Source organism: Mobula hypostoma, chromosome 1 (assembly GCF_963921235.1).
Source record: "Mobula hypostoma chromosome 1, sMobHyp1.1, whole genome shotgun sequence".
In the NCBI taxonomy this organism is placed as follows: Eukaryota; Metazoa; Chordata; class Chondrichthyes; order Myliobatiformes; family Myliobatidae; genus Mobula; species Mobula hypostoma.
In genome coordinates this window covers 220,833,488-220,851,445 of record NC_086097.1, presented here as the reverse complement: position 1 = coordinate 220,851,445, position 17,958 = coordinate 220,833,488, and the positions used below count along the sequence as shown (strand labels likewise).

Genomic DNA, 17,958 nt, shown 5'->3' with positions numbered 1-17,958 from the left:
TATTCACTAACTTATGCTCAAAAATTAAAAATGAAGTGTAATTGATAAGAGGGTTAAATCAGAAATAGTTAGGAGAAGCCTGAAAAAGGAAAGGACACATAAAATTTGTAAGATGACACATAAATGTTCAAAGTTCAAAACTTCCAATAAATTTATTATCAAAGGACATATACTGTATGTCACAATATACTACCCTGGGATTCATTTTCTTGCGGGCACTGTATGTAAAATACTTATAAAGGATAAAATGCATTATACTTAGAAGGAAAAAAATGCACTACCCTGGTGGGCATGCTTCACTGGTACCGAAACATGCAGTGACATTTGCGGCTGCTCCTAGAGCATCTCTAGTTTCTGTTGGTTGTTAACGCAAATCACACATGCACTGTATGTTTCGATGTACATGTGATAAAGGAATGAATTTGAATATGAATCTACTCCCCAAACCTGAGCTGAACTATCCAGGGAAACATTAGAAGTGATATTGGAATTAATAAAGAGAACAATTAGGTCATGCTATCAAAGCAGTCTGAAAGTGTCATGATGATTGATGTTGTATTGTGCTGAGATCGTGCCTCACCCAAGCACTACATGCAATTTCTGCTCTCAGACTAAAGAGAAACGAGAAGCCATGGAAACAACCAGCATGACATTGATTCGTAGTATCTTTCATTGTATCGAGAAAAGCTTGTTAGGTGAATAAAGATATTTTAAATATAAGAGATGCAAGTATACTCCTTTGTTTTTCCTTAATCAAAAAGATGTTGTAATTTCAATAAACAAATTAAGGCACTTTATTTATAGAACAACATACATTGTGCAAAGCAGGATTTCTTATGAGGCGTTTCCACCACAGAAACAGAATGAACAAAAGAATATACTAACAACTGATAACATGCAACAATTCTAAAAGAGGTCCCAGCTGTTTTTATGCATTTTACATTATATAACAAACCACAGTATGAGTCTGATAATCTGTTATCCAATATTAGGAAATTTTAATGGCTTGTCATCTGGTCACAGAATGCTGATTCCTTGCTCCCTAACACTCCCTTCCATTCACTAGGGCCTCAGTTTCTGTATTCCCTTTCACTCACAAGGACCACAGTAATTTTTTAATTTCAAAATTAAACTTTATGCACAATAAGATAGTACACAAAAAGAAAACCAGTGCAAAACTCATTATACGTTTAGTGTCACTTGGTCAACATTGCGCCATTGCCTCTCATGTATACTCCCTCCCACCCCCACCAGAGTGATAAAGCAGGAACCCAGGTGCTATACTCTCTGTAACCCACCTAATTCTGTTTCCTCCACTCTCTTTAAACCACAAGATCATAAGACATAGGATCAGAATGAAGCCATTTGGCCCATTGAGTCTGCTCCGCCATTCCATCATGGCTGATTTATTATCCCTCTCAATCCCATTCTCCTGCCTTCTCTCCATAAACTTTGACACTTTGATAGGTTCTAATCAAGAACTTATCAACCTCTGCTTTAAATATATCTAATGATTTGGCCTCCACAGCTGTCTGTGGCAATGAATTCCACAGATTCGCCTCCCCCGGGCTAAAGAAATTCCTGCTCATCTCTGTTCTAAAGGTTTATCCCTCTATTCCAGGGGTTCCCAACCTGGGACCCATGGACCCCTTGCTTAATGGTATTGGTCCATGGCATAAAACAGTTTGGGAACCCCTGCTGTATTCCGAGACTGAGCCCTGTGATCCCAGACTCATATACAATAGGAAAAATCCTCTCCATATCCACACTATCTAAGGCCTTCCATTATTCCCCTTCATTCTTCTAAACTCCAGTGAGTTTAGTCCCAAAGCTATATGTTAACTTTCATTCCAGGAATCATTTTTGTGAACCTCGTCTATGCCCTCTCCAATGGAGGCACACCTTTTCTTATATAGGAGTCCAAAACTGTTCACAAACTTACCAGTTTTGCTGCAAAATATACTATTGTAATGCATAACGTCTAGAAAGATCTGAATTAAATGTTGTTGGAGTATAAACAATAACACCTAATCTATTAGTCCAGCACTATCGAAGTCTCAAGTATGCCAGGTTACTGGAGTTTTACTGTAATTGGAATAGCAAAGGAATGTTAATCTCCAAAATCAGTGACAAGGTAAAATAGTTTAAAAAAAAACACTTAGTTGGGTGCCTACAGCCATTATTAAGTAATTTTGAACGAATTTCTTACATATGAACAGAATAAAAATGAGCACGGAGACTAATTCACTTCTCCTGCTTGCTCCACCATTCCATAATGTCATGGTTAATCTAATCTTGGTCCAGTACTATTTTCTTCACCCTTCCTAAACCCCTTGACTCGTATGGAATTTTAATACCTGTGAATCCCTGTCTTTAAATTTATTTAATGTCTGCCTCCTCAGCTCTCTGGAATAGAGAATACCAAATATTCCAGATCCTCTGAGAAGAAATTCCTCCTCACAATCATTTAAAAATAGGCAAATCATTATTCTAAAAATAGACCCCTGAATATGAGGAGGTATGTAGCAGTGGAAAACTGTGTATGGAACCAGAGGAGATAGCAAAGGTACTTAATGAGTACTTTGCTTCAGTATTCACTATGGAAAAGGATCTTGACGATTGTAGGGATGACTTACAGCGGACTGAAAAGCTTGAGTATGTAGATATTAAGAAAGAGGATATGCTGGAGCTTTAGGAAAGCATCAAGTTGGATAAGTCACCGGGACCGGATGAGATGTACCCCCAGACTACTGTGGGAGGCAAGGGAGGAGATTGCTGAGCCTCTGGCGATGATCTTTGCATCATCAATGGGGACGGAAGAGGTTCCGGAGGATTGGAGGGTTGCGGAAGTTGTTCCCTTATTCAAGAAAGGGAGTAGAGATAGCCCAGGAAATTATAGATCAGTGAGTCTTACTTCAGTGGTTGGTAAGTTGATGGAGAAGATCCTGAGTGGCAAGGTTTATGAACATTTGGAGGGGCATAATATGATTAGGAATAGTCAGCATGGCTTTGTCAAAGGCAGGTTGTGCCTTACAAGCCTGACTGAATTTTTTGAGGATCCGACTAAACACATTAATGAAGGTTGAGCAGTAGATGTAGTGTACATGGATTTCAGTAAAGCATTTGACAAGGTACCCCATGCAAGGTTTATTGAAAAAGTAAGGAGGCATGGGATCCAAGGGGACATTGTTTTGTGGATCCAGAACAGGCTTGCCCACAGAAGGCAAAGAGTGGTTGTAGACAGGTCATATTCTGCATGGCGGGCAGTCACCAATGGTGTGCCTCAGAGGTTTGTTCTGGGACCCCTACTCTTCGCCATTTTTATAAATGACCTGGTGAACAAGCTGAGGGATGGGTTAGTAAATTTGCTGATGACACAAAGGTTGGGGGTGTTGTGCATAGTGTGGAGGGCTGTCACAGGTTACAGGGGAACATTGATAGGATGCAAAACTGGGCTGAGAAGTGGCAGATGGAGTGCAACCCAGATAAGTGTGAGGTGGTTCATTTTGGTAGGTCAAATATGATGACAGAATATAGTATTAATGGTAAGACTCTTGGCAGTGTGGAGGATCAGAGGGATCTTGGGGTCCCAAGTCCATAAGACACTCAAAGCTGCTGCACAGGTTGACTCTGTGGTTAAGAAACCATATGGTGCATTGACCTTCATCAATCGTGGGATTGAGTTTAGGAGCCGAGAGGTAATGTTACAGCTATATAGGACTATGGTCAGACTCCACTTGGAGTACTGTGCTCAGTTCTGCTCGCCTCACTATAGGAGGGATGTGGAAACCATAGAAAGGGTGCAGAAGAGATTTACAAGGATATTACCTGGATTGGGGAGTATGCCTTATGAGAATAGGTTGAGTGAACTCGGCCTTTTTTCCTTGGAGCGACGGAGGGTGAGAAGTGACCTGATAGAGGTGTATAAGATGATGAGAAGCATTGAACATGTGGATAGTCAGATGCTTTTTCCCAGGGCTGAAATGGCTAGCACAAGAGGACACAGTTTTAAGGTGCTTGGAAGTAAGTACAGAGGAGATGTCAGAGGTAAATTTTTTTACACAGAGAGTAGTGAGTACGTGGAATGGGCTGCTGGTGACGGTGGTGGAGATGGATACAGTAGGGTCTTTTAAGAGACTCCTGGACAGGTACATGAAGCTCAGAAAAACAGTGGGCTATTGGTAACCCTAGGTAATTTCTAAAGTAAGGACATGCTTGGCACAGTTTTGTGGGACGAAGGGCCTGTATTGTGCTGTAGGTTTTCTATGTTTCTATTATAGATACCCGTACTAGGGGAAAGCATCCTTTCAGATTCATTATATCACTCACCATCAGAATCTTGTATTTAAATCTTATGAACTATAACATTCTGATGATGACATAGGAAGAAGATATTTCCTGCTTCTATACTTCAGTGAATGCAGGCCCATTCTGCTCACATTTTTTTGCAACCAACCCCTTTGTTCCAGGAATAACCCTCATGAACATTCTCTATACTGCATTATCATTTATTAAATATTTTGCTGTTAGCTTCTTTGTAATGGATCCCAGCATTTTACCAATAACAAATGAGAGGCCAACTGCTGTAGGTTTCCTAATTCCTGCTTCCTTCCTTTCTTGAATAGTTAAGTCAGCCATGATTGAATTGTGGAGCAGACTCGATGAGTGAATGGCCTAATTCCAGAGCTTTCCCAGCGTATATGACGGATAAACTCATCTCAGGCTGCCAGCCAGGTACAAGTATCGATTATAACCGACATTTCAAAGACGGACTCTGCCATCTTTATCTGGGATGATGCTTGGACATGTCTAGCCGGTGGTGTTAATACCCCTGTTGTGCGTCCCTCCTGATTGGTTAGTCCTCATTTGATCAGGTTTTCATTCTCCCACCTTGTTTATAATCGAATTCCAGTTCTTACTTAGAGCGAGGCCTTCGTCTTTGTTAAAATTCTTTCATTTCAATAGCTTTCTTTACCAGGCCGCCCCAAAAGCCAATGGCACAGCACAGTACTAAATAAGAACTGGAATTCAATTGTAAACAAGGTGGGGGAGCATACTTGTAAGAGACTCCTGTTCCCACATTTGGCAGGGTTAAACTCCATCTACCACATCTCCATCCTCATCTGCAAATGATTGATTTCCCACTGTATCCTTTGGCAGTCTTCTACGCAAACACGACACGACCAATCTATGTGTTCGCTCATGTCAGTTTTACGGTCTGTATCACAAACAGCAGAGGTCCGAGTACGGGTCCCTGCTGAACACCGTTAATCATGGACCTCCAGCCACAAAAATCCCAAAGACATCCCAAAGTATGTCCTGATGAATGGAATGGTATTCACTGCTCACAAACACAAAATGATGGAGGAACTCAGCATCTATGAAGGAAAATGAACAGTGGACGTTTCAAGTTTTAGGTACATTATTGCTGCATGTTTACAAGAGGAGCAAGTGTGACTCCGCGGACAGACTGAAAGTTGCGCGAGGTATTGTGCGTGCTCCGATGGAGTGAAGAAAGTTTTCGGTGAGGTGGCACTGCATTCCCTCCCGCCCTGGAGTGGCGCTGTACCTGGAGGTTTCCCCTGGGAGCCTCGGCGTTGTGGGGGCGGAGTCAGGCTGCCTCTGGAGCTCCTGCAGACGTGGTGCTGGCTGTGGTCGTCAGTTTGCAGCGGCCGCCGTCTTCACAGCTTCGGAGTTCACTTCTGCTGCCGGCGCCATGGGTCTGCGCAAGAAAAGCAAGAACCCATCGGTCTTCAGTCACGAGTTCATCGTTCAGAACCACGCCGACATCGTGTCGTGTGTCGCCATGGTCTTCCTACTCGGACTCATGTTCGAGGTGAGTGAGCGACGCCCATCTGGAGTCAGCTGATGGCCAGTGTGTTTTTCAACCGGCCGGCAGGCTACGGTTGTTCCCGTGTTTGGTGACTCCGGAGTTACGTGGCGTTCCGTTGTGTCGCTCGCTGGAACCGCCAGTTCCTCTCTCCCGGTTAATTTTTCTCACCCGAAGCCTTTCCCCTGTTCGCCGAACTGCTGAGCATTCTGGGATTTGTAGTGTGCAGGCGAGGTATATTGAGGCGGCAGTGAGTGAGGATGAACTACTAGGGCCATCGTGCAACGCGCGGAGCTCTATTTCCCCAGGGGAACAGTTTGGGTTGACGTGTCCAATTCTCAGGGCTTTCGAACCTCATTCTGCTTTTAAGTTTACTGATGGTTTCCAGAATAAGCTTATGTGAATTTTTAACCATCCTACACTTGATTATACCTTTGTGTTTAAAACGATTCGGAAATGTAATCAAAACGTGCAGTTAAATTTTCTTTTTGTTTGTCATATTTGCATATACCTTTACACCGAGTCCCACTTTAAAGTATGGCAATGTTCCTCAGATTACTGTCCATCAAGTCTTACTACATGTAAAGCGCAGGAGTCAATCAAACTTTTGATTCGCTACGCTTTCCCTCGAGAGTAAACGTAGATCTATCTAAACCTGCGGCATTGTAAAAGCCCCGCAATGGCATGTTAGTGAGAGGGTGTATTGTGACACATTTCCTTTATAAATGCGGGTGTAGAATATTTACAATAGTAGTATATTTTTAGTTTTTAATTGGGGTTAAATGTTTATACTCATCCAATTATCCTCTGCAGGCTAATGCTGCTTCACTGTATGGCTTTGCTTTCCTCGTGTGCAAGGTTGTGGACGCTTTAAGAGTAAGAGAAGAGAAAGTAATAGCAATACATACACAAATCAAAAGTTACAAGCGAAGTTTTATTGGTAGCAACTTACATTTTATATGTAATCACAAACATTTTAAACACAGGAAGAGGTATTTGGCACAATATATTTGTGCTGGTTGAATAAAAACTACTAAACTTTATCCCACTATCCATCACACAAAGTCTGTAGTTTTACAAACCATGGTTCTTCATGTACACATTGGATAAGTTTTAAAAGTGATGAGGGGTTCTAACTCTTCATTGCTTTCCAGCAGTGAATTCCAGAGACCTACCTCCCTCTGGTGGAAAAGTTTTTATACATCATTTTAACATGTGCCATCTGGATGGGTCCCTCTACCAAGGGATCTAGGTACTTCGTAGTTACTATTTGACCCCTCCTAATTTTTATTTTCAGTCTACTCACTTTTGCCTCCAAAGGAAACAATTTGGCTTATTGCTGTCTCTTAAAATGTTCCATTTCTGGCAGTATCCTTTGTCCCCTTGCCGTTTTGAAAAAAAATGTACGTTGTGCTCAAGTTGTTTCAGTAGTGCCGCATATAATTGAAGCATAATATTATCTGCTGTGAGATTCTGTGCTTCACCATCCCATATGCCACTATACCATCTCACTGAATACTCCTGCTTTCTTTTAGGATCTGTGGATATAGATTCCACAGTTCCAGCCCATTTTGTAGGATGTTCCCATTTGATTTGTATGACTTTGTTGCATTTCCAGCCAGTCCTTCACTCCCAAAACCTCTCACTGACTGAACTCTCTGCTACTTGTCTATTCATCTGTATCTCTACTGCCCATTATGCCACTGACATTTAGGACAGCAGAGAAGGTCTTCTGTCTCTGGTGGTGTTCAGGACTTCTTTCATAACTGTCAGTTGTACAAGTTCTGGGTGGAGACTGAGGAATACCGTCTCACTCAGATGTAGGAGCTTACTTCATTGCTGTTTCCATAAGTTTTATTTTACCAGTCAGGGCTGTCAGCCCTAAGCTGAACCCCTCAACCTGCTAGACCGGTGGACCACTCTTAACCTGGCCTCTACCCTTTGAACTGTTTGGCATGGGTGACCCTATCATAAAGCCCTTGGCTAACATAGCTGTCCAGGTCATTGAGGCTTGCATGCCTCCAAACCACGACAAGGTTGTGGTCCTCTTGGAGGAGGCCATCTTTATCTTGCAATATAAAGCTTTCCTTCTCACCGTCAACCAGATGTTCATTTTGTTTATAGTATCTTTAAACTTCATTATGCCCTTGCAATTAGATCTAACTTATTATTATATTACCAAAAAAGTATTGGGTTCTGTTCACATTCAGACTTTTTTTCCTTCACATTCCTAATCCCTTTTGAGGTTCTGTGTTTGTCACTACTGTACTAGTTTTCAGTGTTAGCCATTGATTAACACTTTGCTAGTTTAATGCTAGTGGACCTAAGGGCATCTTTCCAGGCTTTAGCTTCAGAATGCAATGGTTTGTGCTGAATTTGATCCTGATCTTGGGTGCTCTCTGTGCACAGTTTGCACCTTGTCCCTGTGGCTGTGTGGTTTATCCATGGGTGCTGCAGTTTCCTCCCTGGGTGTATGGGTGGCAAGCAAATTCAGAGGGAGCTGATGGGCATGTGAGTAAATGGTTAGCATCGAGGAGCTGAAGTCAATATTCATTTTATTCGCCATATACATTTACATGTATTAGGAAATTGCTGTGTTGTGTTTGTGTTGAATGAAAACATTCAACAATAATACAGAATTAAAAATTATATAAAATTAAGTTAGAAGTACAGATATGGAATAAAATGTTCATAAATGCATAAATACCAGGATGTATTTACAACGTAAATAGCATTATATATAAAGTGGTTTAAAGTGTTTACAATGCAGTGACTGACATAATAGAGTGGAGTGGGGAGGACAGCGTTAACTAGACTGGTCTATCAGATTAACTGCCTGAGGGAAGAAACTTTTAAGATGCTATGAAGGTTTTTTTAAATAGCCCTGCACAGTGAGCAATAAACCAAATGTTTCATGACACTCAACGTCAAAGAGATGTGGTTACATGGTTTTGCTGGAGATGGTCAATACCTGGCACTTGTGCAACACATTTTCTGAGGCTTATCGACTGAAACTTGAATTTTTTTTAAATCATCGTGCAGGATTATCTGAGGGATTGAAATCGATCTGAAGAGTGGAAAGTTATTAGTGAGCATCCTGCTTGGGACTTAATTCTGGAGGAAGCATAATTGATGAAATCATTAAAGATTGGCCCTCCATGGCTTTCTTGTGAAATCATTTGTACTGAATCAGCTTGGCAGATGCACATATAAATCTGATTCATGTCCTCAGTAGTCTGGCAAGGATGTTTGTGGGGCCTTTGTATATCTAATGTTATTCCTTCTTAAACTGGAACGAAAAGATTACCTTAAGATCATCTGTGACAGTGAGGTGGTCAGGAAAAGTGTATTATGTTCTTTGCACTTCGGGCTTAAAGTAGTTCCATATTTTCTATCATTGTGTTTTGTTTTTGTGCTGGACTTATGGTGGAGGTATTCATGGTGGAGGTATTTATGGAGCAGCTGTACCCTGCTTAATTACCCACTTACTTTGTTGGCTGGATGTGACAAGACTGATGTCTTTATCTCTCCATTCTGGATAGCCTTTTGTTTGCAGTTTTTTTAAAACGTTTATTCAAAGTTTAAAGTACATTATACAACCTTGAGATTTGACTCCTAACAGGCAGCCACAAAACAAAGAAGCCTCAAAAAAAAATTTTTTAAGACCGTCAAACACCCAATGAGTAGGAAAAAAAAATCAAATACATGATTATGAAGACACGTAGTCCTCTTTTATTGTCATTTAGTAATGCGTGCATTAAGAAATGATACATTATTTCCTCCGGTGTGATATCACAAAACACAGGACAAACCAAGACTGAAAAAACTGACAAAACCACATAATTATAACATAGTTACAAACAGTATAACAATACCATAACTTGATGAAGAAGTCCATGAGCACAGTAAAGTTCAAAGTTTCTCAAATGTCCCACATCTCACACAGACGGGAGAAGGAAGAAAAACTCTCCCTGCCATGCCGACCACAATCCGACTCTGAGTCATCTGAAAACTTCGAGCTCTGATCAGCTATCCGACACTGAGTACTGAGAGCCATCTCTGTCCAAATGATTCGACCTCCTTATCGGTCACCAAATGCAGGCAAGGCCGGGGATTTTGAGGCCTACCCTCCGAAAGATTCACGACCACACAGTAACGACAGCAGCGAACGGGCGTTTCAGAAATTTCTCCAGATGTTCCTCCGTGCTTTCATGTCCATTCTTCATCAAATCAGAATTGTCTGCGGCCCCTATTTAACAGATACGATATCATTTTCACCGGAGAGCTGCGCACGCGCGGCGCGCTGCCATCTTCTCCTCCCCCCAATGCAAACAATAAATGTAAGCATATAGCATTCTGAACTGAAGTCCACAAAGAGAGTCTAACCAGTTCAGCACAGAGCGAGCAGTGAGCTGAACTGGCCCATCCCTCATCTCGGACCCCAGCACCCTGACCTTTTCAATCTAGCCCTGTACTTAAATCATTATCCAAACATCTGGTTCAGTTGCTTCGATACACTCTGGGGCCTGGACCTCACGGCCTTGATTGAGCCTGTACCCAACCTTCCAAGTCAGCTTGGCGTGTAACTTGACTGAAGCTTGGGTCTTCCTCACTCTCAGTGAGTGGTTCAGCCGCATCGATTTGCCTCCAAGTCCAAAGGGAAATTGCAAGCTATTGTTTGCAATGATCGTTTACCCGAAAGGGAGAGACTGAAAACAAGTTTTTAGTTCCTCTATATCTCTATACCTCCTCTTATTTACCCCTCGATCGTGACCCCACTAAGGAGCACCAGGCCATTGTCTCCCACACTATCAACGACTTTATCCGCTCAGGGGATCTCCCATCCACTGCTACCAACCTTATAGTTCCCACACCCCGCACTTCCCGTTTCTACCTCCTACCCAAGATCCACAAACCTGCCTGTCCTGGCCGACCTATTGTCTCAGCTTGCTCCTGCCCCACCGAACTCGTTTCTGCATACCTCAACACTGTTTTATCACCCCTTGTTCAATCCCTTCCGACCTATGTTCGTGACACTTCTCACGCTCTTAAACTTTTCGATGATTTTAAGTTCCCTGGCCCCCACCGCTTTATTTTCACCATGGATGTCCAGTCCCTATATACTTCCATCCCCCATCAGGAAGGTCTCAAAGCTCTACGCTTCTTTTTGGATTCCAGACCTAATCAGTTCCTCTACCACCACTCTGCTCCGTCTAGCAGAATTAGTCCTTACTCTTAATAATTTCTCCTTTTGCTCCTCCCATTTCCTCCAAACTAAAGGTGTAGCTATGGGCACCCGTATGGGTCCTAGCTATGCCTGCCTTTTTGTTGGGTTTGTGGAACAATCTATGTTCCGTGCCTATTCTGGGTTCTGTCCCCCACTTTTCCTTCGCTACATCGACGACTGCATTGGCGCTGCTTCCTGCACGCATGCAGAACTCGTTGACTTTATTAACTTTGCCTCCAACTTTCACCCTGCCCTCAAGTTTACCTGGTCCATTTCCGACACCTCCCTCCCCTTTCTAGATCTTTCTGTCTCTGTCTCTGGAGACAGCTTATCCACTGATGTCTACTATAAGCCTACTGACTCTCACAGCTATCTGGACTATTCCTCTTCTCACCCTGTCTCTTGCAAAAACGCCATCCCCTTCTCGCAATTCCTCCGTCTCCGCCGCATCTGCTCTCAGGATGAGGCTTTTCATTCTAGGACGAGGGAGATGTCTTCATTTTTTAAAGAAAGGGGCTTCCCTTCCTCCACTATCAACTCTGCTCTTAAACGCATCTCCCCCATTTCACGTACATCTGCTCTCACTCCATCCTCCCACCACCCCACTAGGAATAGGGTTCCCCTGGTCCTCACCTACCACCCCACCAGCCTCCGGGTCCAACATATTATTCTCCGTAACTTCCGCCACCTCCAACGGGATCCCACCACTAAGCACATCTTTCCCTCCCCCCCTCTCTCTGCATTCCGCAGGGATCGCTCCCTACACAACTCCCTTGTCCATTCGTCCCTCCCATCCCTCCCCACTGATCTCCCTCCTGGCACTTATCCGTGTAAGCGGAACAAGTGCTACACATGCCCTTACACTTCCTCCCTTACCACCATTCAGGGCCCCAAACAGTCCTTCCAGGTGAGGCATCACTTCACCTGTGAGTCGACTGGGGTGATATACTGCGTCCAGTGCTCCCGATGTGGCCTTTTATATATTGGTGAGACCCGACGCAGACTGGGAGACCGCTTTGCTGAACATCTACGCTCTGTCCGCCAGAGAAAGCAGGATCTCCCAGTGGCCACACATTTTAATTCCACATCCCGTTCCCATTCTGACATGTCTATCCACGGCCTCCTCTACTGTAAAGATGAAGCCACACTCAGGTTGGAGGAACAACACCTTATATTCCGTATGGGTAGCCTCCAACCTGATGGCATGAACATCGACTTCTCTAACTTCCGCTAGGCCCCACCTCCCCCTCGTACCCCATCTGTTACTCTTTTTTATGCACACATTCTTTCTCTCACTCTCCTTTTTCTCCCTCTGTCCCTCTGAATATACCTCTTGCCCATCCTCTGGGTCACCCCCCCCCCCGTCTTTCTTCCCGGACCTCCTGTCCCATGATCCTCTCGTATCCCCTTTTGCCTATCACCTGTCCAGCTCTCGGCTCTATCCCTCCCCCTCCTGTCTTCTCCTATCATTTTGCATCTCCCCCTCCCCCTCCAACTTTCAAATCCCTTACTCACTCTTCCTTCAGTTAGTCCTGACGAAGGGTCTCGGCCTGAAACGTCGACTGCGCCTCTTCCTATAGATGCTGCCTGGCCTGCTGCGTTCACCAGCAACTTTGATGTGTGTTGCTTGAATTTCCAGCATCTGCAGAATTCCTGTTGTTTACAAGTTTTTAGTTGTTTCATTAGCCACCAGCCAGAGATTCACCAGCATCATCTTAAACCAGAACTTATTTATGCATGTGAATGTATATTTTGGCTTTCCCCAAGTTGTCAGATTCTTTGGGTGTGGTTGGGACCACTCAGCATTCTCTTCTGTTTTCCCCACTGAACCAGCATTGCTGCCTGATTCGATGTTAACGTGAAGGATCGAGGGTGGTGGAGTGCTATATTATTACAGATTCTGGTGAAATAAAATAATTGCTCCTAATGCCACACAGCTCCTCATGAACCTTACACTTGAGCAAAGCTGTCCTCTTTGGAGTGATTTGAACGCCACACAGCAAGGTGGAAGGTGTTCTTGGTATGAAGTTGGGAATTTGTCACCACAAATGCATAATCAATTTTTGCACTGCAGCCAGTATTTGGAAATAGTCTTTTAAAATAAAATAATGTGTTGTAGCCATTGTAGTTCATATTCCATGAATCAATTGATTTGATTGTTTGAGAGGGTTCATGACAACATAATTATGGGCATATCAGCATCCATGCCTGTTAAGTGTGTGTGTGTTTTTATTCCTTGATAACTATTGGAAAGCCATTTTGCGTTCTGTTGTATGGGTAAGATTGAGTAGGTTTTACAATTAAAAATGTATTACTTGTTAATCCCTAAGATATTTTCTCTTTTTTTTTAAAGATGACAGCTAAGATAGCTGTTTCTTTCGTCACTCTTCAACATAATGTCACAATCTCTGCAACAGGTATGATTTTTTTTAAATCGTGTCTCACAGCAATGCTGTTCGGTAAGCACAGAGTAAGAATGAAAATGGAGTAGTATGATTAAACAACCTTACTGAGTCATGTTAGTAACGGTACACACTGGGCATATGTTGGAGCAATGAACCTGGTCCGTCAAGATGAAAACACATGGCGCTCAAAAGCCTGCAGGCAAAGTGAGAGTCCTCTGCGTGCAGGAGGTCCAATCGAATCACTGCGTGATCAATTGGCCACATGCGCACTTGCTACCACCTTGTAATCAATTTGATATAACATATAACAATTACAGCACGGAAACAGGCCATCTCGGCCCTTCTAGTCCGTGCCAAGCTCTTACTCTCACCTAGTCCCACCGATCTGCACTCAGCCCATAACCCTCCATTCCTTTCCTGTCCATATAGCTATCCAATTTAACTTTAAATGACAACATCGAACCTGCCTCAACCACTTCTGCTGGACATTTGTTGAAATGCAGTGCACAACAGGCCCTTCTGGCTCTGCGAGCAGTGCCACTCAGAAATCCCTGATTTAACTCTAGCCTAATCACAACAATTTTATATTGCAAATTAACCTACCTTTGGACTGTGGGAGGAAACCAGAGCACACGCATGTTCCGCAGGGAGGACGTGTAGACTTCCTTCAGAGTTCGTTGGAATTGAACTCCGAATTCCAATGACCCAAGCTGTAGTAGCGTTTTGCTAACGGCTACTCTACCGTGACGCCCATGGTATTAGTTCAAATACTCAGCATTTTTAGCATCCTGAGAAGTGTTGTTGAATGCCACGTAAGAGATATTAGTCAATATTTGAAAGTGTCTTTTTAAGGTCAAGAAGATTAAGAAGCAGTTGAGGGGGGGAATTCTGGACTTGGGATCAGGTGGCAATGAGAAGGCGTACAGTTACGAGAGAGATCTGAGATCAGTGGTTGCAATAACAACCCAAACTCAACTGTTATTCCATTTTTTGCACTATTTATTTTGTATCATAGCAATTGCTCAACAACCCAAAATATTGACTCCCCCTTCGTATCTGTTTGTAGTTCCCTTGCAAAAAAATAACTCGACCTATGCTTTCATGTTTTATGAAGTGATCATAACCAAGAAGCAAAGACTCATTGCCTAACAAACTTGATTTATCCAACTTCAGAGCAAATTCTGTTGTCCTAAGTATGTTGCATAATTCTGTTGCCCAGGTATGTGTTCCTAATTCTCAGACATTTCATCTTTTTGGCTTTGAACAGAGTTGTCGCTGAGTCTGACCATTTGCCGCTGACTAATTATGTGGTCTGGTGACTTAGAGAATGCAAAACCCTTCTCGGAATCTCTCTTTCTTTTATGGGGCTTTCCATATTTAGCAATGAGCAACGTAATGCTGTATGAAGCATGCACACTGTCACTTTTATTGTGAAGTGCTGGGAAATGTTTTGAAGTGTTTTCTCTTTCTTAAAGTTTTCACAAAGTTCTTGTTTGCTTTATCAGTTTCATTGTCTCATTTGATGAGATTAGTTATACAGCTCTCGTTACATGCAGTTCAACTCTGAGTGATTATGCAGAAAGTTTGAAGTTAATAACTCCTTCTATCTTAAGCCACGAACTTATCAATGACCTCTGATGAGTTATTAACCTCAAACTTTCTGCATAATCACTCAGAGTTGAACTGCATGTGCATGTAACAAGAACTGTATAACTCATCTCCTTCTACCTTGGGCCACGAACTTATCAATCACCCCCTGCTGTGGGCACTTTCTGGAGGTCCAAGATCCGTATGCGCCACGACCGCCAGACTGAGTGTGCAAATGTAGGAGGGGACTATGTTGCAATATAAATGCGCAAGGTTTCCTAAAATTGACTGTTTCTACCTTAGGCCACGAACTTATCAATCACCCCTCTTACTTTGTCAACTTTATTTGTTTATTTGCCACTTATTGTAAAAGCTTGCAAAACTTTACTACAAGGCTTATTTGTACTTACGTTTTACACATGTGATTGTAGTCTTTAAGTGTCAATACATTGTAATTCTTGTTTAATTTCTTAGATGAAAATGCTGAATCGATCATTTTTTATCGTTATGGCTTTAAGGACATCGCTACAGTTTTCTTTTACACGTTGGTTGCTATTATTCTCCATGCTATAGTGCAAGAATACGTGCTTGACGTGAGTATGGATACTTTTTATTATATCTATGAAATGATGCATGCTTTATACAGTTTTCAAATGACTGTCATATTTCATTTCAGAAAATCAACAGGCGGATGCATTTTTCAAAAACAAAGCACAGCAAATTCAATGAATCTGGACAACTTAGTGCCTTTTACTTGGTTTCATTTATCTGGGGAACATGCATTCTAGCCTCTGTAAGTGTGACATTATTTTGTATAGTTTTGGTTTTGCTAATTACAATGATTGCAATATAGTCTGTTTCCAATATTCTTATTAGTTTCTACATAGAAGAATACAGAGTACAAGAAAGTATATATAAAAGGTCCAAAAGATTTTTTTTTAAACTACCAATTTACATTATATCTATTCGTAACAATCTCATTACCCCGTATTCATGTAAGTTGATCAGTAGTTATATTGAAATATACTAATTTATTACAAAGAAAGTCTAACCCCAACCAAGACCGAAGCTGTTTATTAAGGAGAAAAAAAGGTAAAATACCTTCTCACATAATAAAAATTCGTAATAGCCAACATCTGAATTTAAATAACAAATTGAAGATGTTGGAAGTTTTGAAAATAATTCAGAAAAGGTCCCCACAATGTTTGAAAGTCTTGATGAGATTCAGAAATTGAACAACAGATCTTCTCTAATTCTAAGCATGACATAATGTCGCATAACCATTAAGCATGAGTAGGAGGAAAAACATCTTTCCATTTAAACAAAAGCGCCCTCCTAGCTTTAAGAGGGCTAAAGACCAAAATATGTAAATCAGATGTCTTCAGTTTGATATCTTGTCCTGCAACAATACTGAATAGGGCCGTCAGAGGATTAGGCTTAAAATTGACTTTGAAAAGTAAAGAAAAAGTTTGAAAAACTTCCTTCCAATATTTTTCAAGACTCGGACAAGTTCAAAACATGAATTAATGAAGCTTCTCCATTATTACATCTGTCACAGTAGGGAGATATATCCGAATAAAAACGAGAAAGCTTATCTTTAGTCATATGGACTCTATGTACTACCTTAAATTGTATGAGGGAATGGCGAGCGCATAGCGATGAAGTATTAACCAGTTTAAAAATTTCATTCCAAGTTTCCTCAGATATTGATGTCTGTAAATCTTTTTCCCAGAGACTCTTAATTTTGTCTAAAAGGACATTCCTCGTCTCCAGTAACATACCATAAATATTAGATATTGAACCATTATGAGAAGGTGTCAAATTAAAAATTACGTCTAGTAAGTTCTTATCTGAGCTTATAGGAAATGTGCATAACTGAGAGCTTAGAAAATCTCTGATTTGTAGATATCTAAAAAAGTGGGTTTTGGGTAAGCTATATTTAGCTGACAATTGCTCAAATGAAAAAAGATTTCTTCAAACAAACAGATCCCAAAAACATTTAATACCCAACCTTTCCCATTCTTTAAAAACCAGATCAGTCATGGAGGGTTTAAAAAAAATTAGAATAACTGGGACTTGAAAGAGAAAATCTCAATAAACCAAAATATTTTCTAAATTGTATCCAGATCCTCAGAGTATGTTTAACTATTAAATTATCAGTTACTTTACTTACACATAAAGGAAGTGAGGATCCAAGAAGAGAAATAATAGAAAATTTATTAACAGAGTTAACTTCTGAAGAAACCCATACCGGACAGTCTACACGATTAATATAATATAGCCAAAACATAAGATATCGAATATTAACTGCCCAGTAATAATAGTCTCAACAAATAAATCTTGTCTGTAGGAAAATTATGCATCAAATCCTCGGAACTTATGGGAAAACTACCCCCACTCGTTGATGCCGTAAGTATTTTCATAATTAATTTAGTGAATGTAAGCATAAATTGTACTATGTATAAAACATAAGGTTGAAAAAAAGCTAATAAAATGTTTTAAAAATACTCAATTTTTTTGAGAAAGACTCTTTAGTCTATTTTTGCCTTTTTATTTCTCTACCTTATAATGTTGACTCATGCATACATGTGCAATGTTGGTGCACTTCTAATAAGAAGCTGTTTATGCTGGAATTTGGGCTCAGAAAGTTAAGGATTCGTGATTGTAAACTTTTTTGTCTTCCTTTTGAGCCCAGGACTTGATTGGGAGTATAGGAGCATGAAGTTATTCTTATGATTCTGTGGGAACCTGATTTCTTCTACTGACCACTTCCTGATCTTGTTTAAGATGTGATCATTGCTGATTAAACTTTATTAAATCAGCAGTTTTGCTATTGCTTCAATGCAGATCTCAAGTCATATCCAAGACCTTCTGGTTTGAGGCTTAGTTGGGGATTGTCTGGATTTTCT

The 17,958-nt window shown here is 41.3% G+C and overlaps 1 protein-coding gene across 1 annotated transcript in view; it reads left to right on the top strand.

The window, feature by feature from the left end:
• Nucleotides 1-5,591: 5,591 nt before the first annotated feature.
• The window catches only part of tram1 (translocation associated membrane protein 1), a 30,045-nt gene continuing 17,678 nt past the window's right edge, over nt 5,592-17,958 (top strand). The window contains exons 1-5 of the mRNA XM_063065004.1: nt 5,592-5,836; nt 13,411-13,474; nt 15,524-15,642; nt 15,726-15,842; nt 17,400-17,458. Of these exons, the coding sequence (XP_062921074.1) occupies nt 5,717-5,836; nt 13,411-13,474; nt 15,524-15,642; nt 15,726-15,842; nt 17,400-17,458 (479 nt within the window). The 5' untranslated portion in view covers nt 5,592-5,716. The remainder of the gene's footprint in view (nt 5,837-13,410; nt 13,475-15,523; nt 15,643-15,725; nt 15,843-17,399; nt 17,459-17,958) is intronic.